This window comes from Oncorhynchus mykiss, chromosome 17 (assembly GCF_057628025.1).
Source record: "Oncorhynchus mykiss isolate SJ-2025 chromosome 17, ASM5762802v1, whole genome shotgun sequence".
Taxonomy (NCBI): Eukaryota; Metazoa; Chordata; class Actinopteri; order Salmoniformes; family Salmonidae; genus Oncorhynchus; species Oncorhynchus mykiss.
Window position 1 is genome coordinate 3,222,004 of NC_143038.1, and position 17,980 is coordinate 3,239,983.

General features: G+C 41.2%; 3 protein-coding genes across 6 annotated transcripts; 2 read left to right on the plus strand and 1 right to left on the minus strand.

Annotated features, from left to right (window-relative positions):
* Nucleotides 1-2,054: 2,054 nt before the first annotated feature.
* LOC149975677 (uncharacterized) lies at nucleotides 2,055-7,625 on the minus strand. 2 transcript variants are annotated; one of them, XM_090204517.1, is made up of 5 exons: nucleotides 7,272-7,625; nucleotides 5,289-5,411; nucleotides 4,531-4,659; nucleotides 4,271-4,400; nucleotides 2,055-2,660 (listed from the first exon to the last, which is right to left on the minus strand). In XM_090204517.1, the coding sequence occupies exons 3-5, from the start codon at nucleotides 4,640-4,642 to the stop codon at nucleotides 2,342-2,344; spliced, it is 561 nt and encodes a 186-aa protein (XP_090060643.1). In that variant the 5' UTR covers nucleotides 4,643-4,659; nucleotides 5,289-5,411; nucleotides 7,272-7,625; the 3' UTR covers nucleotides 2,055-2,341. The 2 variants fall into 2 exon arrangements, with proteins under 2 accessions (XP_090060643.1, XP_090060642.1); XM_090204516.1 differs by lacking the exon at nucleotides 5,289-5,411 and having other exon boundaries at nucleotides 7,274-7,553.
* A 1,060-nt stretch (nucleotides 7,626-8,685) lies between these two features.
* LOC149975678 (uncharacterized) lies at nucleotides 8,686-11,148 on the plus strand. 2 transcript variants are annotated; one of them, XM_090204514.1, is made up of 6 exons: nucleotides 8,686-9,046; nucleotides 9,309-9,596; nucleotides 9,983-10,101; nucleotides 10,242-10,352; nucleotides 10,583-10,702; nucleotides 10,922-11,148. In XM_090204514.1, the coding sequence occupies exons 1-6, from the start codon at nucleotides 8,983-8,985 to the stop codon at nucleotides 10,979-10,981; spliced, it is 762 nt and encodes a 253-aa protein (XP_090060640.1). In that variant the 5' UTR covers nucleotides 8,686-8,982; the 3' UTR covers nucleotides 10,982-11,148. The 2 variants fall into 2 exon arrangements, with proteins under 2 accessions (XP_090060640.1, XP_090060641.1); XM_090204515.1 differs by having other exon boundaries at nucleotides 8,767-8,908.
* Nucleotides 11,149-11,305: 157 nt separating this feature from the next.
* Nucleotides 11,306-17,975, plus strand: LOC110493462 (40-kDa huntingtin-associated protein). 2 transcript variants are annotated; one of them, XM_021567747.3, is made up of 12 exons: nucleotides 11,306-11,435; nucleotides 11,857-11,903; nucleotides 12,081-12,153; nucleotides 13,970-14,129; nucleotides 15,189-15,257; nucleotides 15,469-15,589; nucleotides 15,977-16,069; nucleotides 16,197-16,261; nucleotides 16,421-16,502; nucleotides 16,641-16,687; nucleotides 17,251-17,306; nucleotides 17,474-17,975. In XM_021567747.3, exons 1-12 carry the CDS (start codon nucleotides 11,377-11,379, stop codon nucleotides 17,553-17,555), a joined length of 954 nt encoding a protein of 317 aa, XP_021423422.3. In that variant the 5' UTR covers nucleotides 11,306-11,376; the 3' UTR covers nucleotides 17,556-17,975. The 2 variants fall into 2 exon arrangements, with proteins under 2 accessions (XP_021423422.3, XP_021423424.3); XM_021567749.3 differs by having other exon boundaries at nucleotides 11,329-11,435; nucleotides 11,831-11,903.
* The last annotated feature ends 5 nt before the right edge of the window (nucleotides 17,976-17,980 follow it).

A 17,980-nucleotide genomic window follows, 5' to 3' on the forward strand; every position in this document is an offset into this window, starting at 1 on the left:
TAACCATATTTTGACTCTATATAGTGTTTGTTTAAATGTAATTTGTTTACAAACATTGGAGTAAAACAAGCTTATATTTTGGCTTCTGGTGGGGTACAACAGCTCATGAGGCGTAACTTATGTTCTTCAAGAATCAATGGGTACACATCAAGTCCAAAAATGCATGTATTAACTGCAGATTGCCCCTTTAAAGGTGCAGGGCCTTTTCAAGTGTTCTCAGATTCATCTGTCATTTAACTGGCCGGTGTCACTCCTCCTCTTTAATCCTGTTGCTGTATAGTCACTTTCATCCAGGACACCTGTCCATCCTCCCGTTCCACTCGTCCCCTTTTACCTTTCATCTTGTCTCTCCGTAGCTCTCTCATTTTTGTATCTTTCTGTCTGTTTTTTTTCTTTCACAAGTAGAACACTGAAATGAGATTGAGGTTACTCAAGATGTTGGAGAGGCAGGTTTGTAGGCCAGGACAGACGGAGAGGAAGGTGACGAATGACACACTGATAAAAAGTGAACCAGTAGGATATTGTATACAAAATTTGAAAGACTCCAAATCCTCCTCCTGAGACTCTCTATCTGCCTCTCTTTCTTCTGAAAGAGCTCTGACCAGCAACAAGGGAGATATTTAAAGAAACCAGTCATCCACAAAACCCTCTTTGAGATTTTGGTAAAGCATATCTCTGTCTATATTCGTATAATTCAATATCTCTGCTATGATCCTATGTCATTGAGAGATAAATAATTAGCTAGTGCTATAAACAACACTGATAGAACAAGAACACATTGATAGAACACATTGATAGAACCCATTGCAACACATATAACTACTTGACAATTAACCGTTACCTAGCAACTGGCTCTTTTTTCAAGAGACTGGGAGAGTGGAGGATTTATACTGTATAGTCTCACTGTTTTAGTGGATTGGATGGGAAAATGAATCAACATACAATACCAAAATGGAAAGTACAGCCTGAGCCGAACATCTACAGAGAGAGGGAAAGTCAGAGAGAGGGAGAGGGAGAGAGCAAGAGCGAGAGAAATGGGGGATGGAATGCAGATTAAGAAGTAGAGATGAAAGACTGAAGCCCCGCTTATACCTGGTGCTGACATTGGTTGTGTGTCCGAATCTTGTCAACATTCTGATTGTGCATACATTTTTGTGTCTGCATTGTGACCAAATTTTCTGATCCATCCCTGTATGCAAATTATTTCACAGTTATTCCTTCTAATAATAAGTTATTTATTTGAAGACATGTTGGTGGCATAAGTCAATGATGCAGCCTGTCAATGATGTTAGAGGCCGGTATAATGATGATTTAAGTGGTTTCACTGCCCAGAATGGTCTACACAATGCGTCTTTTAATCGTGTAAACCTGTCTAAAAATGCGGGATCAATCAGAATGTGGACAAGATCAGGAAAAAGGACGCATGTTAGAACCAGGTATAAACAGGGCCAGAGAGAAACAGGGCCAGAGAGAAACAACGGAGGATGACAAGCAGAGATGGGAAAGTAGAGGCAGGTTGGGAAAGAGGGAATGAGAAAGACGGAACATTTTATACTGCGGCTCTGTGGATGACAAGCAAGAGTCGGGGAAGAGGAGAGGAGAGAAAGGAGAGAAGGAACGGTTGCTGTAGAAACGCTTGGCAAAGTTTTAATGAGGGCACAAAGTTCGATCCTTATGCCCACAACACATCCACACTCACACACACACAGTATATATACCAGCTGGCTTTAGTATTACCCTTTGTGACTACAGCTAACGGAAAAAAAAGATCTACAAACTTTCACAGATCCCTCTAACACCAAAGTCCCAAACGAATAACAGGATAGGGAGTCACCCTTTAAAGTCAGATATCAAAACATAACAATGTGGCATACAACATCCTCTCCAATAGTAGCATTTTGTTCTATTGTGGATTGTTAATGTGGTACTCTAAAATCAATTGTGTGGCGGTTGGTTTTGAATCTAATGATGATCACGCTTCCATGCAAATGACTGAATTATTCTCATGGCCATGCAGCCACAGTTGGCTAGTTCTGTATGAGATGATCAGACAGTTGAGACTTGATGAGTTTGTTTAATGAATATATCATTGCTCTCTCATGGGTTGATACACATAACAACTACAGATGCACATCTTTGTTAACAAGGAAGCAGAGATAGAGAATACATACATTTTACATCAACTTTCTACAATAGATATAAGATGTTGATACATTATAATTATTTGCAGACTCTATTTCGTTAATTTCTCGCTCTTTCACCTTTGACCTCACACTGAACTTAGAACCCTAACACTAACTTTCCTACTGTCACACTCCTCCGTAGTCCACAGTCCCTCCCGCTATCTCTCACTCTCCAGCATCCTAACTTGTCCGTTGTTGTATACTCTCACCCTCCTCCTCCTCACCACCCTAGTCCCCCTCACAGGGACCGCCTTCTTCAAGGTGTACCTCGTCAGTCTCGCTGCGCCACCTCTCATGCTCCGAGGTGCCAGAGCCCTGCTACCGCCACCCCCTCCCTCCTCCCCCTCGTCCCGGTAGCCGTGGCGACGGAGGAATGGTTCCAGGGTTGCTAGGCGATGGGTGAGTTCCGTGATACGCCTGTGCAGCAGAGTGACTTCCCTGAAGAGATCGTTGAGTGACTCGGACAGAGGGCGCACCCTGCAGGACACAAAGAGTAACTTGGCAACGGGCACTTCAAACTGGCAATCAATCACACTTTAAGAACCTGGACAGTAACTTCAAATTATTCATCTGCACTGGTCAATATTTTGTAGAGTCAAAACAGGAACTTAGCAACATCCATCTGCAATGTCATTCACACATTGTTGGACAGATTAAATAACTTCATAGGCCTACATCTTCATTATAGAGACATACAGTGACTTCAGAAAGTATTCAACCCCCTTCACCTTTTCCACATTTTGTTGTGTTACAGCCTGAATTTAAAATGGATTCAATTTTTTTTTGGGGGGGGGGGGGGTCACAAGCCTACACATACCACATAATGTCAAAGTAGAATTATGTTTTTAGACATTTTTGCAAATGAATTACAAATGAGAAGCTGAAAAGGGTAAGCCTTAATAAGTAAGGGGTAAACATTTTCTTAACTCTTAGAACCACCCATCCCGGATCCGGTATATTTGTCATCAGCAACCGCTGAATAGCATAGCGCAACAGTTGTTGCATGGATCACTCTGTGAGTAATAATCATGTTAGCATGATTTTTTAAATGACTACCTCCTCTCTGTACCCCAGTGAATTTCAAACACAGATTCAACCACAAAGACCAGGGAGGTTTTCCAATGCCTCGCAAAGAAGGGCACCTATTGGTAGATTGGTAAAATAAAAAATGCAGATATTGAATATCTTTGAGCATGGTGAAACTATTAAATTACACGTTGGATGGTGTATCAGTACACCCAGTCACTACAAAGATAATACTGCAAAAATGTAGCAAAGAAATTAACTTTTTGTCCTGAATACAAAGTGTTGTGTTTGGGGCAAATCCAATACAACACATTACTGAGTATCACTCTCCATATTTTGAAGCATAGTGGTGGCTGTACCATGTTATGGGTATGCTTGTAATCGATAAGGAGTTTTTCAGGATAAAAAAATAAACAGAAATGGAGCTAAGCACAGGAAAAAATCTAGAGGAAAACCTGGTTCAGTCTGCTTTTCAACAGACACTGGGAGACAGTCAGCTTTCAGCAGGACAATAACGGAAAACAAGGTAAAAAATACACTGGAGTTGCTTACCAGGAAGACAGTGGATGTTCCTGAGCGGCTTAGTTACAGTTTTGACTTAAATTGGCTTGAAAATCTATGGCAGGACTTGAAAATGGTTGTCTAGCAATGATCAACAACCAATTTGACAGCTTGAAGAATTTTAAATGGGCAAATATTGTACAATCCAGGTGTGGAAAGCTCTTAGAGACTTACCCAGAAAGACAGCTGTAATCGCTGCTAAAGGTGTTTCTAACATGTATTGACTCAGTGTGAATAATTATGCAAATGGGGTATTTCTGTATTGAATTTTCAGTACATTTGCAAAAATGTCTAAAAACATGTTTTACTTTGTCATTATGGAGTAATGTCTGTAGATGGGGAAGAAAAAAATGTACTTAATCTGTTTTGAATTCAGGCTGTAACACAACACACAACAATAAGTCAAGGGGTATGAATACTTTCTGAAAGTACTGTAAAATGGATTTGTACACTCTCTGTTGACCTATACCACAGTAAGGATGTCCCTCTGGTACTCCTACCTGGAGTAGTCAGGGAGCAGGGTGCTGGGCTGAGAGTGGAGTAGGGTCTTGATCTCGTTGAAGATGCGTTTTCCCCAGACGTCCAGGACTCTGGTCACACTGCGGACAGTGGTCACGTTCACACTCTCAGCTGCAACCCCAACCCCAGAGGAAAGGAAGAAGAGACGTTGTTATGAAAGACCTGTCTTTTTCACTTCTGCTTTTGCTTTCCTTGACGTCAACTGAGTAGGCTGGATGGATGTTCTTATTTACTAGCTCACCTCCCTCCCGGTAGTTCCAGTACCCATAATCCAGTTCGTTCTCCTCGCCAACGGACTGGGCCACGGTCGCCATGGCAGCCAGAAGCAGCAGCATCACAGTTTCAGGGGCCATGATGAGAAGACACAGCCCTTTATGAAGAAGAAAAGGAAAACACAACAAGAATGATTGAAAAAATATCTGCCAATTAGCCAAAATCAGTTCACTGTGACATTACAACAATTTGATTACATTCAGAAGACATAGGGAAAGTCAGAGACAGAGAGAAGAATCAGAAAGAGGAAGAGAGAGAGTGAAGAAAACTTTTTTTTTTCCACACAAGGCTGCCAACAGTCTCTCCGTGGCCCAGTTTTAAGAGTTGAAAACAGATCCACGTGCATGTTCACATGTTGGTTTGGTATAGGTCATCTTAGAAACCCTCTATATTACCTATGGGTCTTTGAAAGTCTCTCAAAGTATGTACAAGTATGTTTTCAATACTGTGACTGGAAACAGGTAACATAGCCATTCATTTGTGGTAAGGACAGGAGTCGGACAGTCTTATGACCTGTTGGACTGAGCAAACTCAATTAGTTTATGTCAAAGCCTGAAGAAAATCTATTTTGTGTGAGGGACAGTGGGGCCTGTGTCTTCAGGACAGTGGCGTGATAGAAGGAGAATGACCATGTGTCCAACCAACCAGCAAACAGTTTGAAGACCTTGATTGTATTGTATTGGTTGCAGAAACAAGGCTATGTAAAGAGCAGGAAGGGGATTATACCCAGAACGGAGACCCTGAGAAGGATTGGTAATCACTTGGAATGTTCTGGATATCTTAGATGATGACTCATGAAAGAAGTCTTGTAAATGCTTTCATAAGAGGGTCTCGTGTTGCAGTTGGAACCTGACCAGAGGGAGAGTGGAATATACAAATTAACACCTATCCTTACAAGAAACAAGCTTTAAAAGCCATATCAGGCACAAAAAATTGCCAAAGACTCTGGTCACCCGAGACATTGACTGTTCTCCAGGCTCCCGTTCTGCTACCAGTCACTTTTCAGCCTTGCTTACATGTATATCATACTACCAGTCCCATTTTATGTATGAACCCACCTCAACCACTCCAGTATCCCTGTATATTGAATAAGGTACTGGTACTGACCTGTATATACTACCACTCCAGTATCCCTGCATATTGAATAAGGTACTGGTACTGACCTGTATATACTACCACTCCAGTATCCCTGCACTTTGAATAAGGTACTGGTACTGTCCTGTATATACTACCACTCCAGTATCCCTGCACTTTGAATAAGGTACTGGTACTGACCTGTATATACTACCACTCCAGTATCCCTGCACTTTGAATAAGGTACTGGTACTGTCCTGTATATACTACCACTCCAGTATCCCTGCATATTGAATAAGGTACTGGTACTGACCTGTATATACTACCACTCCAGTATCCCTGCACATTGAATAAGGTACTGGTACTGACCTGTATATACTACCACTCCAGTATCCCTGCACTTTGAATAAGGTACTGGTACTGTCCTGTATATACTACCACTCCAGTATCCCTGCACATTGAATAAGGTACTGGTACTGACCTGTATATACTACCACTCCAGTATCCCTGCATATTGAATAAGGTACTGGTACTGACCTGTATATACTACCACTCCAGTATCCCTGCACTTTGAATAAGGTACTGGTACTGACCTGTATATACTACCACTCCAGTATCCCTGCACTTTGAATAAGGTACTAACATTGACCTGTATATACTACCACTCCATTATCCCTGCACATTGAATAAGGTACTGGTACTGTCCTGTATATACTACCACTCCAGTATCCCTGCACTTTGAATAAGGTACTGGTACTGACCTGTATATACTACCACTCCAGTATCCCTGCACTTTGAATAAGGTACTAACATTGACCTGTATATACTACCACTCCAGTATCCCTGCACATTGAATAAGGTACTGGTACTGTCCTGTATATACTACCACTCCAGTATCCCTGCATATTGAATAAGGTACTGGTACTGACCTGTATATACTACCACTCCATTATCCCTGCACATTGAATAAGGTACTGGTACTGACCTGTATATACTACCACTCCAGTATCCCTGCACTTTGAATAAGGTACTGGTACTGACCTGTATATACTACCACTCCAGTATCCCTGCACTTTGAATAAGGTACTGGTACTGTCCTGTATATACTACCACTCCAGTATCCCTGCACTTTGAATAAGGTACTGGTACTGTCCTGTATATACTACCACTCCAGTATCCCTGCACTTTGAATAAGGTACTGACCTGTATGTACTTACATTCTTGTTTCTTTAACTGTCATTGTAGTTCTTGTGTGGTTTTTATTCTTAATTTTATTTTTTATTACATTTTCTATTATTATCTACAGTATATTGTTATCAATGCAATGTTGGTTAAGGGCTCTCAAGGTAAGAATTTCACCGTACTGTTTTAAACCTGTGGTGTCCTGTGCAGGTGGTGAGTAAACATTGAAACGTGAAACTTGAATATGGTGGAGCTGTTTCAATAAACATATCAAGAACCAAACAGACAAATTAGACACATGCAGGAAGATAAGGTTCCGTATGTATCCCAGTTAAATTGTCAACGGTAAAACAACAGTGCCACCAACAACTGAAACAAGGCCAACAAACCAAAGCATTTGCTGGATGAGAAGTACATTGCGTGTTTTAAATGAGTGAATGAAACAATACTTACACCTTCAGGGAATTAGGTTTAATTTAGCAGGTCCAAGTTGTCACTTAATAAAACTTGGTGCCTTCACTTTATTTGAAGTATTATTTCCCCTTTTCTCCGCTCTTCCAATGCCCTGGTCTCCTCTTCCCTCTCTTTTCCTCTCTGTCCCTGCAGTAGTAATGTGATTAGCAGGAGAATGCGGCTGGGCAGTGCGGACCCACTTAAGGACTCTTTATTTGTGAACTGTGAGAGGACTGAGGAGCGTACACATCTCACTCTCTCTTCTCTCTCTCTCTCTCCCTCTTTCTCTCTCCCCCTCTCTTTCTGGGTTCCAGCTGTTTCCAGACGTACGTGTTCTCTTCATATTCACTTTTCTTTTGAGTCTTCCTGTCATTCCCCCTTCCCCGCCCCTCTGTTTCCCCTTCTCTTTGATGCAGATGGAGGTAAAGAATGATTGTTATCCTATATGAGCTATGACATTATTTCAAGAACCCAAAAGTATAACAGCAAATTCTCCACATTTCTCAAATGATGACGCATTTCATCCAGCTCTGGTTATCGTCCAAGTTCAGTCCAACACATCAACTGACCAAATCCAGGTGAATACCTTCCATACTGTTGACAGTGGATTTGCCCTGCCAGGTAAAAGAATGCAAGAAAGTGATTTAAGGTCGGAGGGGAGTTAGAGATAGATAAGGAGAGGGGGAATGGTATGAAATAGAGTGAACATAATTTTTATTCACTGGTATCCAGATGTTATTTCTGTTCTCTCTCTCTCTCTAAGTCTGTTTTTGTGCAGTGGCTGCTGTGAGGTCAGAGTTGGCTTCCAGCTCTGCCAATGAAAGGGGGATAACAGGGGAAAGAGTTTGTAAAAGAAGGGAATAGAGAGAGAGGGAAGAAGGGAAGAGGTGGAGAGACATAGGCATGTGCAGAGGTGTTGCAATGCTGTGCAGTTCTTCCTTCCACACTGACTGAGGGCTTTAGTTGAGGAGAAGTCAAACGGATGTACATTCACCTGGTTTGCATTAACATAGACAATTTGTCACCTTCCCCGAATTCCATTCTCTCTTTCTCAGATGTTTTCCCCTCTCTCTCTCTTTCATCCGAAGCGCCAGACTCTCATTTAGTGCTCACGTGTGGTTTGAACTTTAACTCTGGGTCTCTCCAACACTGTCTCACAGTGGAGGAAACTTAACACTGCATCTGGGATGGATCTGGTGAGTGATGTAACAAACACAATAATAACATACGTAAATGCTGCCTGTGGTATCACAACAAAACATACACAAGAGTACATACTGTAATAACTTTACTTTTTGGACATTCCCTGTCTGCTCTAAATGCTTCATGCTTTCATTCATAATCTGTTTATATTTTTTTTATGTATCTGTTATTTTATAGTCTATGCCTCCTAGATCAGTACAGTATCTTGGTCATTCTATCTCTGATGCTTGGGGATTTTACAAGGCTCACATGAATTAATACTTTGAGGAAGTGGCCAGGGCAAAACAGGAACCCCAGTATTGCAACCTCTCTGAGGCCAAGACTAACAGATATAGACAATACACATTCTGGGCAATCTGAACAGGGGAAAGGCTTGAAGCGACACTCATACACGGTTTGGGAAATTCGACGAAATCCTTCCAATACTGATACAGGTATTCCTATCTCAAGTGACCACAAACAAATAGAAACAGAGGGGGAAAAACGAAACCTTTGGTGTCTCTTCAAAATGTACATCTGGATGGTTGAAGTTCTGTGTGTACTGATGTGTTTGGGAAATAATCAGGCTCAAGGTAAGGGTATTTAATTAACAAAACATTTAAATACCAATACCATGATACTGTTAAAAGTCATTTTTTCATGTTAGAAGTTAGAAATGTCATGATAGAAATTCCTGTTATCATTTACAGAATTGTCTTTTCTCATCAACATTGTATATCGATGAATTTCTAGCGGGCTATATCAAAGTATTGCAAATCAATACATAAGTAAGTTGCCTATTTGGTTCTTCGATGTCAGATTGAGCCTTACTCTACATCCCCCTGTGTAATTTAGAAGCCAACCCAGCTATCTCCATGCCGGACAGAATCAGGGTGGCTCTGGCAGGAGAAACGGTCCTTTACAAACCCAAAGTGACCATCCCAATGAATCAGAGCTCCAGCAACTTGGTCTGCTCTGGGCCTCCAGAACAAAAGAAGATAAAAGAATGGAGTATTCTCTTTTCTCCTGAAACAAAAACAAGAACATTTAATTGGGAAATAACAGCATATAACAGTTCATACTCAGGAGAGTATAACTGCAAGTATAAAAATGTGGAGATCTTCTGGACCCTTCTGGTGAAAGGTGAGTGTGTGGTAGAAGAAGAATAAAATGAAGGAATGATAGAAAGATAACAGTTAGTCAGTTAGTGAAACTTCTGTTGTCCACATGTTGAGTAACAGGAATTGTTGATGTGACAGTGAAAACACAATCCCTTTTTAAAAGGGACCTTTTTTGGTACAAATACCGTAGATGTCAGCTGAATGTCAGATGTACGCCACCATCAACAACACGCATGATTGTCGTCATGAAAATAAAAAGCCCTCTAACTCTTTTTTTTCTCACTTGACATTAATCTACTTCCAACCAAAGTGTTCAGCCATTGACTGACACTGGACAAACTCTAATGGTACTATGTTTATTGTCTCTGTATCTCTGTATCTCTGTATTTGTCTCTGTCTCTCTTTCAGACGAGGGGTACCGGCAGTCTTACTCTGGTTTCAGCCTTTTTATCGTGTTGGGGGCTCTTACCACAGGCCTCCTCATCTTCAGTGTGATCGGCTCCATATACGTGTTCAAAAGCCAATGGGTAAGAGATTTGAGAAAGGTTTGGTGGAGGTTCTGAAACACTGTATATTTTTGTACCCTTCTGTTGTGGTTGGTATGTTGTCATTTTATCAGTCCGTGTGTGTGTTAACTTGTGATTTCTGGGGTCAATTTATATTGAAGAATGGAAGTACCAGTAGTGGAGTAAGCGGAAGGAATAGAGGGGAGAATGAAGAGGAGGAGGAGAACGGTAACACATCAGTGAATGCAGCTGCCTCTGCTCCAGTTTACGCTGTAAGCATGTCTCTCTATCTCCATTGACTTGCTGTAACTATATCACATTGATTTTACGAGTTGAACCACAACAAAAAAATGACCTTGACACATGTCAAAGCTGTGTGTGGGTCATCAAAAGAATATCATCAACAAAGATCCACTGTTTTGATTAACTTCCACATCCACTGTAGGCCCTATGTGATCTACAAGAATGAATGTGTCTCACCCGGAACTCCCTCCTCTCTCAGAGTCTAGAGTCTCGGCCAGCATCTGTCTATGAGGTCTTGACCCCAGGAGCACCAGCAGCAGCAGTAAACCGTGAATCTGTCCAGAGGAAAGGAAAAGTAAAGAGAAAGTCAAAGGAATCGGTCAGTGTGAACATACACTAACCAGGAAATATAAATCACTAAAGCCTTGGTTTTGTCATTCCAGATATATTATATTTAATTGTATTCTATTTTTCTACTATATTCTATTCCCCAAAATAGATATGAGTAGACCTATATCTACCAATAATGTTGATAAAGAGCTGTTCGAGTTAATGGGGATGCTACTGTCCTGACCTCTCTCCCACTCTCCTCCTACAGATGGAGAATGCAACGCCGCAAGGGGAAGGAATATTTGAATGCGTCTATGAGAATTTCTGACCTACTGGCATCTGCACTGTGTTTGGGGAAACTATATGCCTATATTTTCCTGCTTTTGCAATCTCTCTTGCTCTTTTACACAGACCTAAAATCACGTATGTATTTTACCCTGCAGCTTCGTGACTTCTGTTGAAAATAAACTGCTGTGTCTCTGGTTGTTATCATCACGGAATGTCTCTGGTTGTTATTTTGTCTAATTAACAGATATCTGCAATATGTCAGATTCATTTTAGCGAGAGATTTTGCAAACTGAACCCTTGTTCTCCAAAGTCCCACCATAATAAGATTGTATCCAATGAGACTATTAGGCTATTTTGAGTAAGAACCAATCGAAACGCGTCTCCCATCTCTACTTCCGGGTTTGGTTTATTTACGTTTTTCATCTATTGTTGACCATGGCAGCGGAGGGGGACTTTCTGATGAGATATCGTGCTGTATCAAATAAATTGAAAAAGTACGATTTATTACCTTATTGTCTTTGCTTTGTGTATCCATTCGAGTGACTATGTGTAATGCATGATCGTCTAATCTTTTGAGTTGCGAGCCAGGATTTCACAGCTAGCTAGCGGTAGCCGGCTACACTTGCTGTCAGTTCCATGGGTCCAACGAAAGCATCAAAAGCGTTTTATTTATTTATGTTGCCATTTTTACCATGTTTTGGCTAAACTCACTAGATAGATAATTAGTTAGCTGTTTCAAATGAATCCTCATCCCTGAATGATAATGATTGTTTAGCTAACGTTCGTTTTCTAGCGTTGTAGCCAATCAGGTACTAGAGCAGTGGTTACTAGGCTAACGGCAACTAGCTAACTAAACATGTCTGACATTCTGTTGTCCCTACTGGCTTAGTTGTAATTTCACTTTGCCCACCTTAGACGTTTTCTTCGGAAACCCAATGTAGCAGAAGCAAGTGAGCAGTTTGGTGAGTAGCTAATGTGTCCTGGAAAAAAATGATGACTAATAACCATGTTGACATATCAACAATTCATTCATATGTTCATGTTTTCAGATGATGACCCCTACTATTAAGTACACCATTTGCACAACTTCTGTTGATTATGTGGCTTGCATCTCACCCAGTGTTTCTGATTGGTTGCAGGCCAGTTGGCTAAAGAGCTGAAGCAGCAAGACTGCCTTCAGTATGCAGCCTTCTGTGACCTTGCAATGGCAAGGTAAGTCTCCATCTCTAACAATTGCCCCCTAATCAGAACATATTGTTTGCCCTTATTAATATCATCCAGACATGGGTAGCATAGAATGATGGATCAATATTGCCCTTTCTCCTCCATTGTAAGTATCCTACAACCAACATTATTTCCTACTACCTATTATAATGTAAATTAGATATCTCACATTACAATATATAATCTATACCAGTTACAGTGCCTTGCGAAAGTATTCGGCCCCCTTGAACTTTGCAACCTTTTGCCACATTTCAGGCTTCAAACATAAATATATAAAACTGTATTTTTTTTGTGAAGAATCAACAACAAGTGGGACACAATCATGAAGTGGAACAACATTTATTGGATATTTCAAACTTTTTTAACAAATCTAAAACTGAAAAATTGGGCGTGCAAAATTATTCAGCCCCTTTACTTTCAGTGCAGCAAACTCTCTCCAGAAGTTCAGTGAGGATCTCTGAATGATCCAATGTTGACCTAAATGACTAATGATGATAAATACAGTCCACCTGTGTGTAATCAAGTCTCCGTATAAATGCACCTGCACTGTGATAGTCTCAGAGGTCCGTTAAAAGCGCAGAGAGCATCATGAAGAACAAGGAACACAACAGGCAGGTCCGAGATACTGTTGTGAAGAAGTTTAAAGCCGGATTTGGATACAAAAAGATTTCCCAAGCTTTAAACATCCCAAGGAGCACTGTGCAAGCGATAATATTGAAATGGAAGGAGTATCAGACCACTGCAAATCTACCAAGACATGGCCGTCCCTCTAAACTTTCAGCTCATACAAGGAGAAGACTGATCAGAGATGCAGCCAAGAGGCCCATGATCACTCTGGATGAACTGCAGAGATCTACAGCTGAGGTGGGAGACTCTGTCCATAGGACAACAATCAGTCGTATATTGCACAAATCTGGCCTTTATGGAAGAGTGGCAAGAAGAAAGCCATTTCTTAAAGATATCCATAAAAAGTGTCGTTTAAAGTTTGCCACAAGCCACCTGGGAGACACACAAAACATGTGGAAGAAGGTGCTCTGGTCAGATGAAACCAAAATTGAACTTTTTGGCAACAATGCAAAACGTTATGTTTGGTGTAAAAGCAACACAGCTCATCACCCTGAACACACCATCCCCACTGTCAAATATGGTGGTGGCAGCATCATGGTTTGGGCCTGCTTTTCTTCAGCAGGGACAGGGAAGATGGTTAAAATTGATGGGAAGATGGATGGAGCCAAATACAGGACCATTCTGGAAGAATGATGGAGTCTGCAAAAGACCTGAGACTGGGACGGAGATTTGTCTTCCACCAAGACAATGATCCAAAACATAAAGCAAAATCTACAATGGAATGGTTAAAAAATAAACATATCCAGGTGTTAGAATGTCAAAGTCCAGACCTGAATCCAATCGAGAATCTGTGGAAAGAACTGAAAAGCGAGCTCGAGCTGTTTTGCAAGGAGGAATGGGAAAAAATGTCAGTCTCTCGATGTGCAAAACTGATAGAGACACCCCAAGCGACTTACAGCTGTAATCGCAGCAAAAGGTGGCGCTACAAAGTATTAACTTAAGGGGGCTGAATAATTTTGCACGCCCAATTTTTCAGTTTTTGATTTGTTAAAAAACTTTGAAATATCCAATAAATGTCGTTCCACTTCATGATTGTGTCCCACTTGTTGTTGATTCTTCACAAAAAAATACAGTTTTATATCTTTATGTTTGAAGCCTGAAATGTGGCAAAAGGTCGCAAAGTTCAAGGGGGGCGAATACTTTTGCAAGGCACTGTATATCCTACCTGAACCCACAGGTGTGAGCAGACTCTTTTCAATGCTCCTGGGGAGGCCCTGGCCCTGACCGATGCTGCCCGGCTCTTCCTGCTCTCTGAGAAGGAGAACAGAGCACTACAAGCCCCAGGCTTCGACGAGCACCTGCAGGCCGCACTCAACTGCTACAGCTTCGCCATCAAGGTAAAAAAGACTACAAATGTTTGACATAATAGAATAGAGATACACAAACAGGTCATAAGTTAAAGGTCACGAACAGTCCAAATCATGTTTTTCATTCAATTTGATGATATTTGGATAAAACCAGATCAAAGTATGAAACATGACTGTTTGCTTCTACATTGGTAAAGTTTGATCCTAAAGTTACTGGTCTCCTCCCCCATGTCAAACACTTTTATTTCAGGAGGCGGGATTATTAACGCGATAGGGGGACAGCACGTGTGTGACGTCACGTGTTTGCAGAGGGGCATGGTTTATATACAGTAGCTAGATAGCTACTTTACTGGTGCAACATTTGACTGTAGGGTGTCAGCAAATATAATTAAAAGTTTACTTTTCATCTATGGCAAAGATACTTCCATCTGTGCCTGGTGTTAGCTAGTTACTGTCTAGCTTGGTCTTCAGCCAGCATGGAACAATAGGGGGCATTCAAAACTCTGACGCAATTGTCATGTCAACACATCCGTCAGTGCTGCTGTGAACTGCACCACAAGAGACATAGATGTATAAAATAAAAAAACATCATTGATGTAATTTTAATATTGTATTGAGTTGCTTTACGTTTCACCAAATTTGCTTGAGATGATTTAACTGCAACACTGCTCACTGCATCCACGTTTCTTGACAGAGGCGTTTCAAAGAGCTGCCAGTCGAGGTGTTTCAAAGAGCTGCCAGTCAAGGCGAGCTCATGACTATAAGCTTCCCTATTAAACCAGATGGAACTGACAGACATGAAGTGAGACAAAAGTGAGCGCAGCATTCAGTCTAGTTTAACCAGGCTTGGTGAACAACAGCTGTGAAAGGGAAAATGATCAATCAGAATATCTATTGGTTTGCTAAGGAATTTAAATGATAATCTAATCCTCTTTAGTTTATTGTTGAATCCATCTGAAATAACAGCTACAAAGAGACCAAGCATCTGGAGAATTTCCCATACATACTAACAACCCATTTTCCCTGGCCTTTCCCCTAGATTCCTCTGGAGACAGTAGTATAATGCTGTGTTTTACAAATGTGTTTCAGGTGTACATTGAGATGAACCAGCCTGTCATGGCCGCCAGTCTATCTCTGGAACTTGGCAATGCCCTCAAGGTAATGGACCAAACTGATCACAAAAGATAGAAGAGGAATGGTTGCCAATCTATGTCAGTCTGTGTAGTGAATTAAGATCATATGATCATCCCTCTCATCCTTCTCTCTCTCTCTCTCTCTCTCTTTCTCTTTTTTTCCTCTGTTTCTCTGTCTGCTGTTCTCTCCCCCTCCCTCTCTCCCTCTTCCTCCCTCTTCTCATCTTCGTCTATAGGAAATGAACAGACCAGGTGAGGCCATAGTTCACTACCAGAGAGCAGCAGAACTCCAGACACAGCAGCCCATTGAGTCTCTGCTGTCTATGGGAGAGATGGCCACCTGCAAAATACTCACCCGTGAGTACAGTGGTGGGAACGGTGGGGGTTGATGGGTCTGGACCATAGGTGAAGATTTGGGTTATTCTTTGTTTTCAACTCCGTATTGATCTCCGAGCCAGGAAACTGGGTTATGGTATGGGGATTACCTGCATGTGGTCCAGATGTCAGTTGAAGCGTATCCATGTGTTGGGGACTAGAGTATACCAGAGTTGGGTTCAAGACCATGTCAATTCCAATAAGTTGCTTTGGACATGGATTTTCTCCAGTGGAGTGCAATTCAATTTCTGAATTTACTGGAATTGATATTGACCTGACCCCAACTCTGGTGTGTGTTTTTGTGTGTTTCTAATCCTAATAACAACATCATGATCCTCTAATAGACATTGTCTGTTCTCTGTGTGTCAGGTGACTATGACGGCGCGCTGTCCGTGCTGACAGAGATGCAGCTGATGTGTCAGGAGAGGGGACTGCAACTGCCCGGCACCAGCACCCCCGTTGGTGAAGACATAATGGACTGGCCCAACACTTGTGGCTAACTCATAATTTCCTGTGTTAGAGCAGGAAGTTCATTAACTATTCTGAAACTGATTACAGTATGCTTTTCGTCTGCTCATTGTCTTCTTAGGTGCATTTCTGGACATTGTGGCCAAGTGTGAGATTTCTAGAGTACTTTTGCTGATGCTGCTTGAGGTAAGCACAGCATCGCGAAGATTGTTGTGCTTTCTTATACCATTACATTTCACTTCACTTGTATTCAATTCCTTCCTACAAACACTTACAGATGATTTATCACTGCTAAATTGTGTTATCTCTCCGAAAGCTGAGAACGAATGTCAATGCCTTTTGCAGCCTCCTCCCCAGAAGTTGTTGCCAGAGCATGCCCAGACCCTGGAGAGATACGCCTGGGAGTCGTTTGACCCTCATAGTCAGGGTAACTACACTACAGCCATTATTCTAACGTGACTGACCTTAAAACACTCATACACACAACACTAGCAAGGTTGGGATGGGAGAACAAAGTTCATAATTATATATTGTTAAACCTATATTTCCAACCCTCTCATTGTAGTGACCTTCCTACCTGAGAATGTCTTCCTGCTCCTGCAGTCAGTTGTGGTATGTGGCATATTTCCTTACTAGACTCTATCACACAAAATACCTATGTATTGGCCCTTAATGTACTGGTGAGAAGGTCAAGTGTCTCACATGAGGATTAATATGAGCATAATTGTAGCACTGAGTCAACTTTGAAGCAAGAAACCGTCGTTGCTACATCTTATGAATGAATGGTATTCTTGAAGAATATAACTTTGTAAATGCCTCATGAGCTTAGTTCAACTGTCGTACCCCATCAGAACCCAAAATATAAGCTTGTTTTACTCCAATGTTTGTAAACAATGCAAATGTAAACAAAAACTGTACAGCCTAACAACATGATTAAAACTATAATGTTGATATCATGGATGGTCAAGCCCTTGCATCCATAGCTCTGTATGTGAATTAGAGTGGTTATGTTTCTCCAGGCCCACATCCCTCAGCATTTTACAAAAACAAAGGCAGGGTGATGCTTTGTTATTGTTTAGATTTCAGGATTCTAGCTTTATGCTGATCTGTATTGGTGGTTATGCTGGGCTTTCAAAGTCTTAAGTCTATATCAGTCTATCATTGTGTTGTTGCAGATGGCCTGCCAGGAAAAAGACACAGAGTCCCTCAAGTCTCTTCAACCTGAACTCTGGTAAGCAACAATAAAAAATAAAATCTCAGTCATGTGGTAGCTATTTAGCTGCAATACACATTTCAATTGAGTTTTTCTCCTTATGATTTTCTCATTGATATCTTGTCTCTAAATTAAGAACATTTCCGTAGAAAATGGACAGTAAATTATTCTTCTTCATGCCTCAGGCCTCTTCTCTCAGCAGAGCAGAACCACCTCCTTCACCTGGTGGTGCAAGAGCGGATCACCCCCTCTGGACAGGGGATTTAGTACAGTCCAGATCAACTCACTACACCCCCTCGGAATGACACATAATGGAACATTCCTGTCTCTGTCTTGGTCTGTTGTAGGGCCTTTTGAATAATGTGGGGTTGTCTTTTCTTTAAAAAAAAATGTGGGAACCGGACCAAGCATGTCATTGGACATACTGTACATCTTACTGCATCCCGTTATGCCTATTAGTGGTCGCAGGATTGCTCTCGTGGTGAAGTCTTGCATCAAATAGTTATTTATTGGATATATGTTGAATAGATGAAATATGAATGAAAAATATGCTTTTTTTCTAGCGTTTTTATTTTTGTTAATAAATTGTATAGTCTGAACAAACATGGCTTAAATTCCAATGTAATTACAAAACAGAATCCCTCTACTGCATTATAATAAATGGTGATATTACATACACCGCATTGACCTCT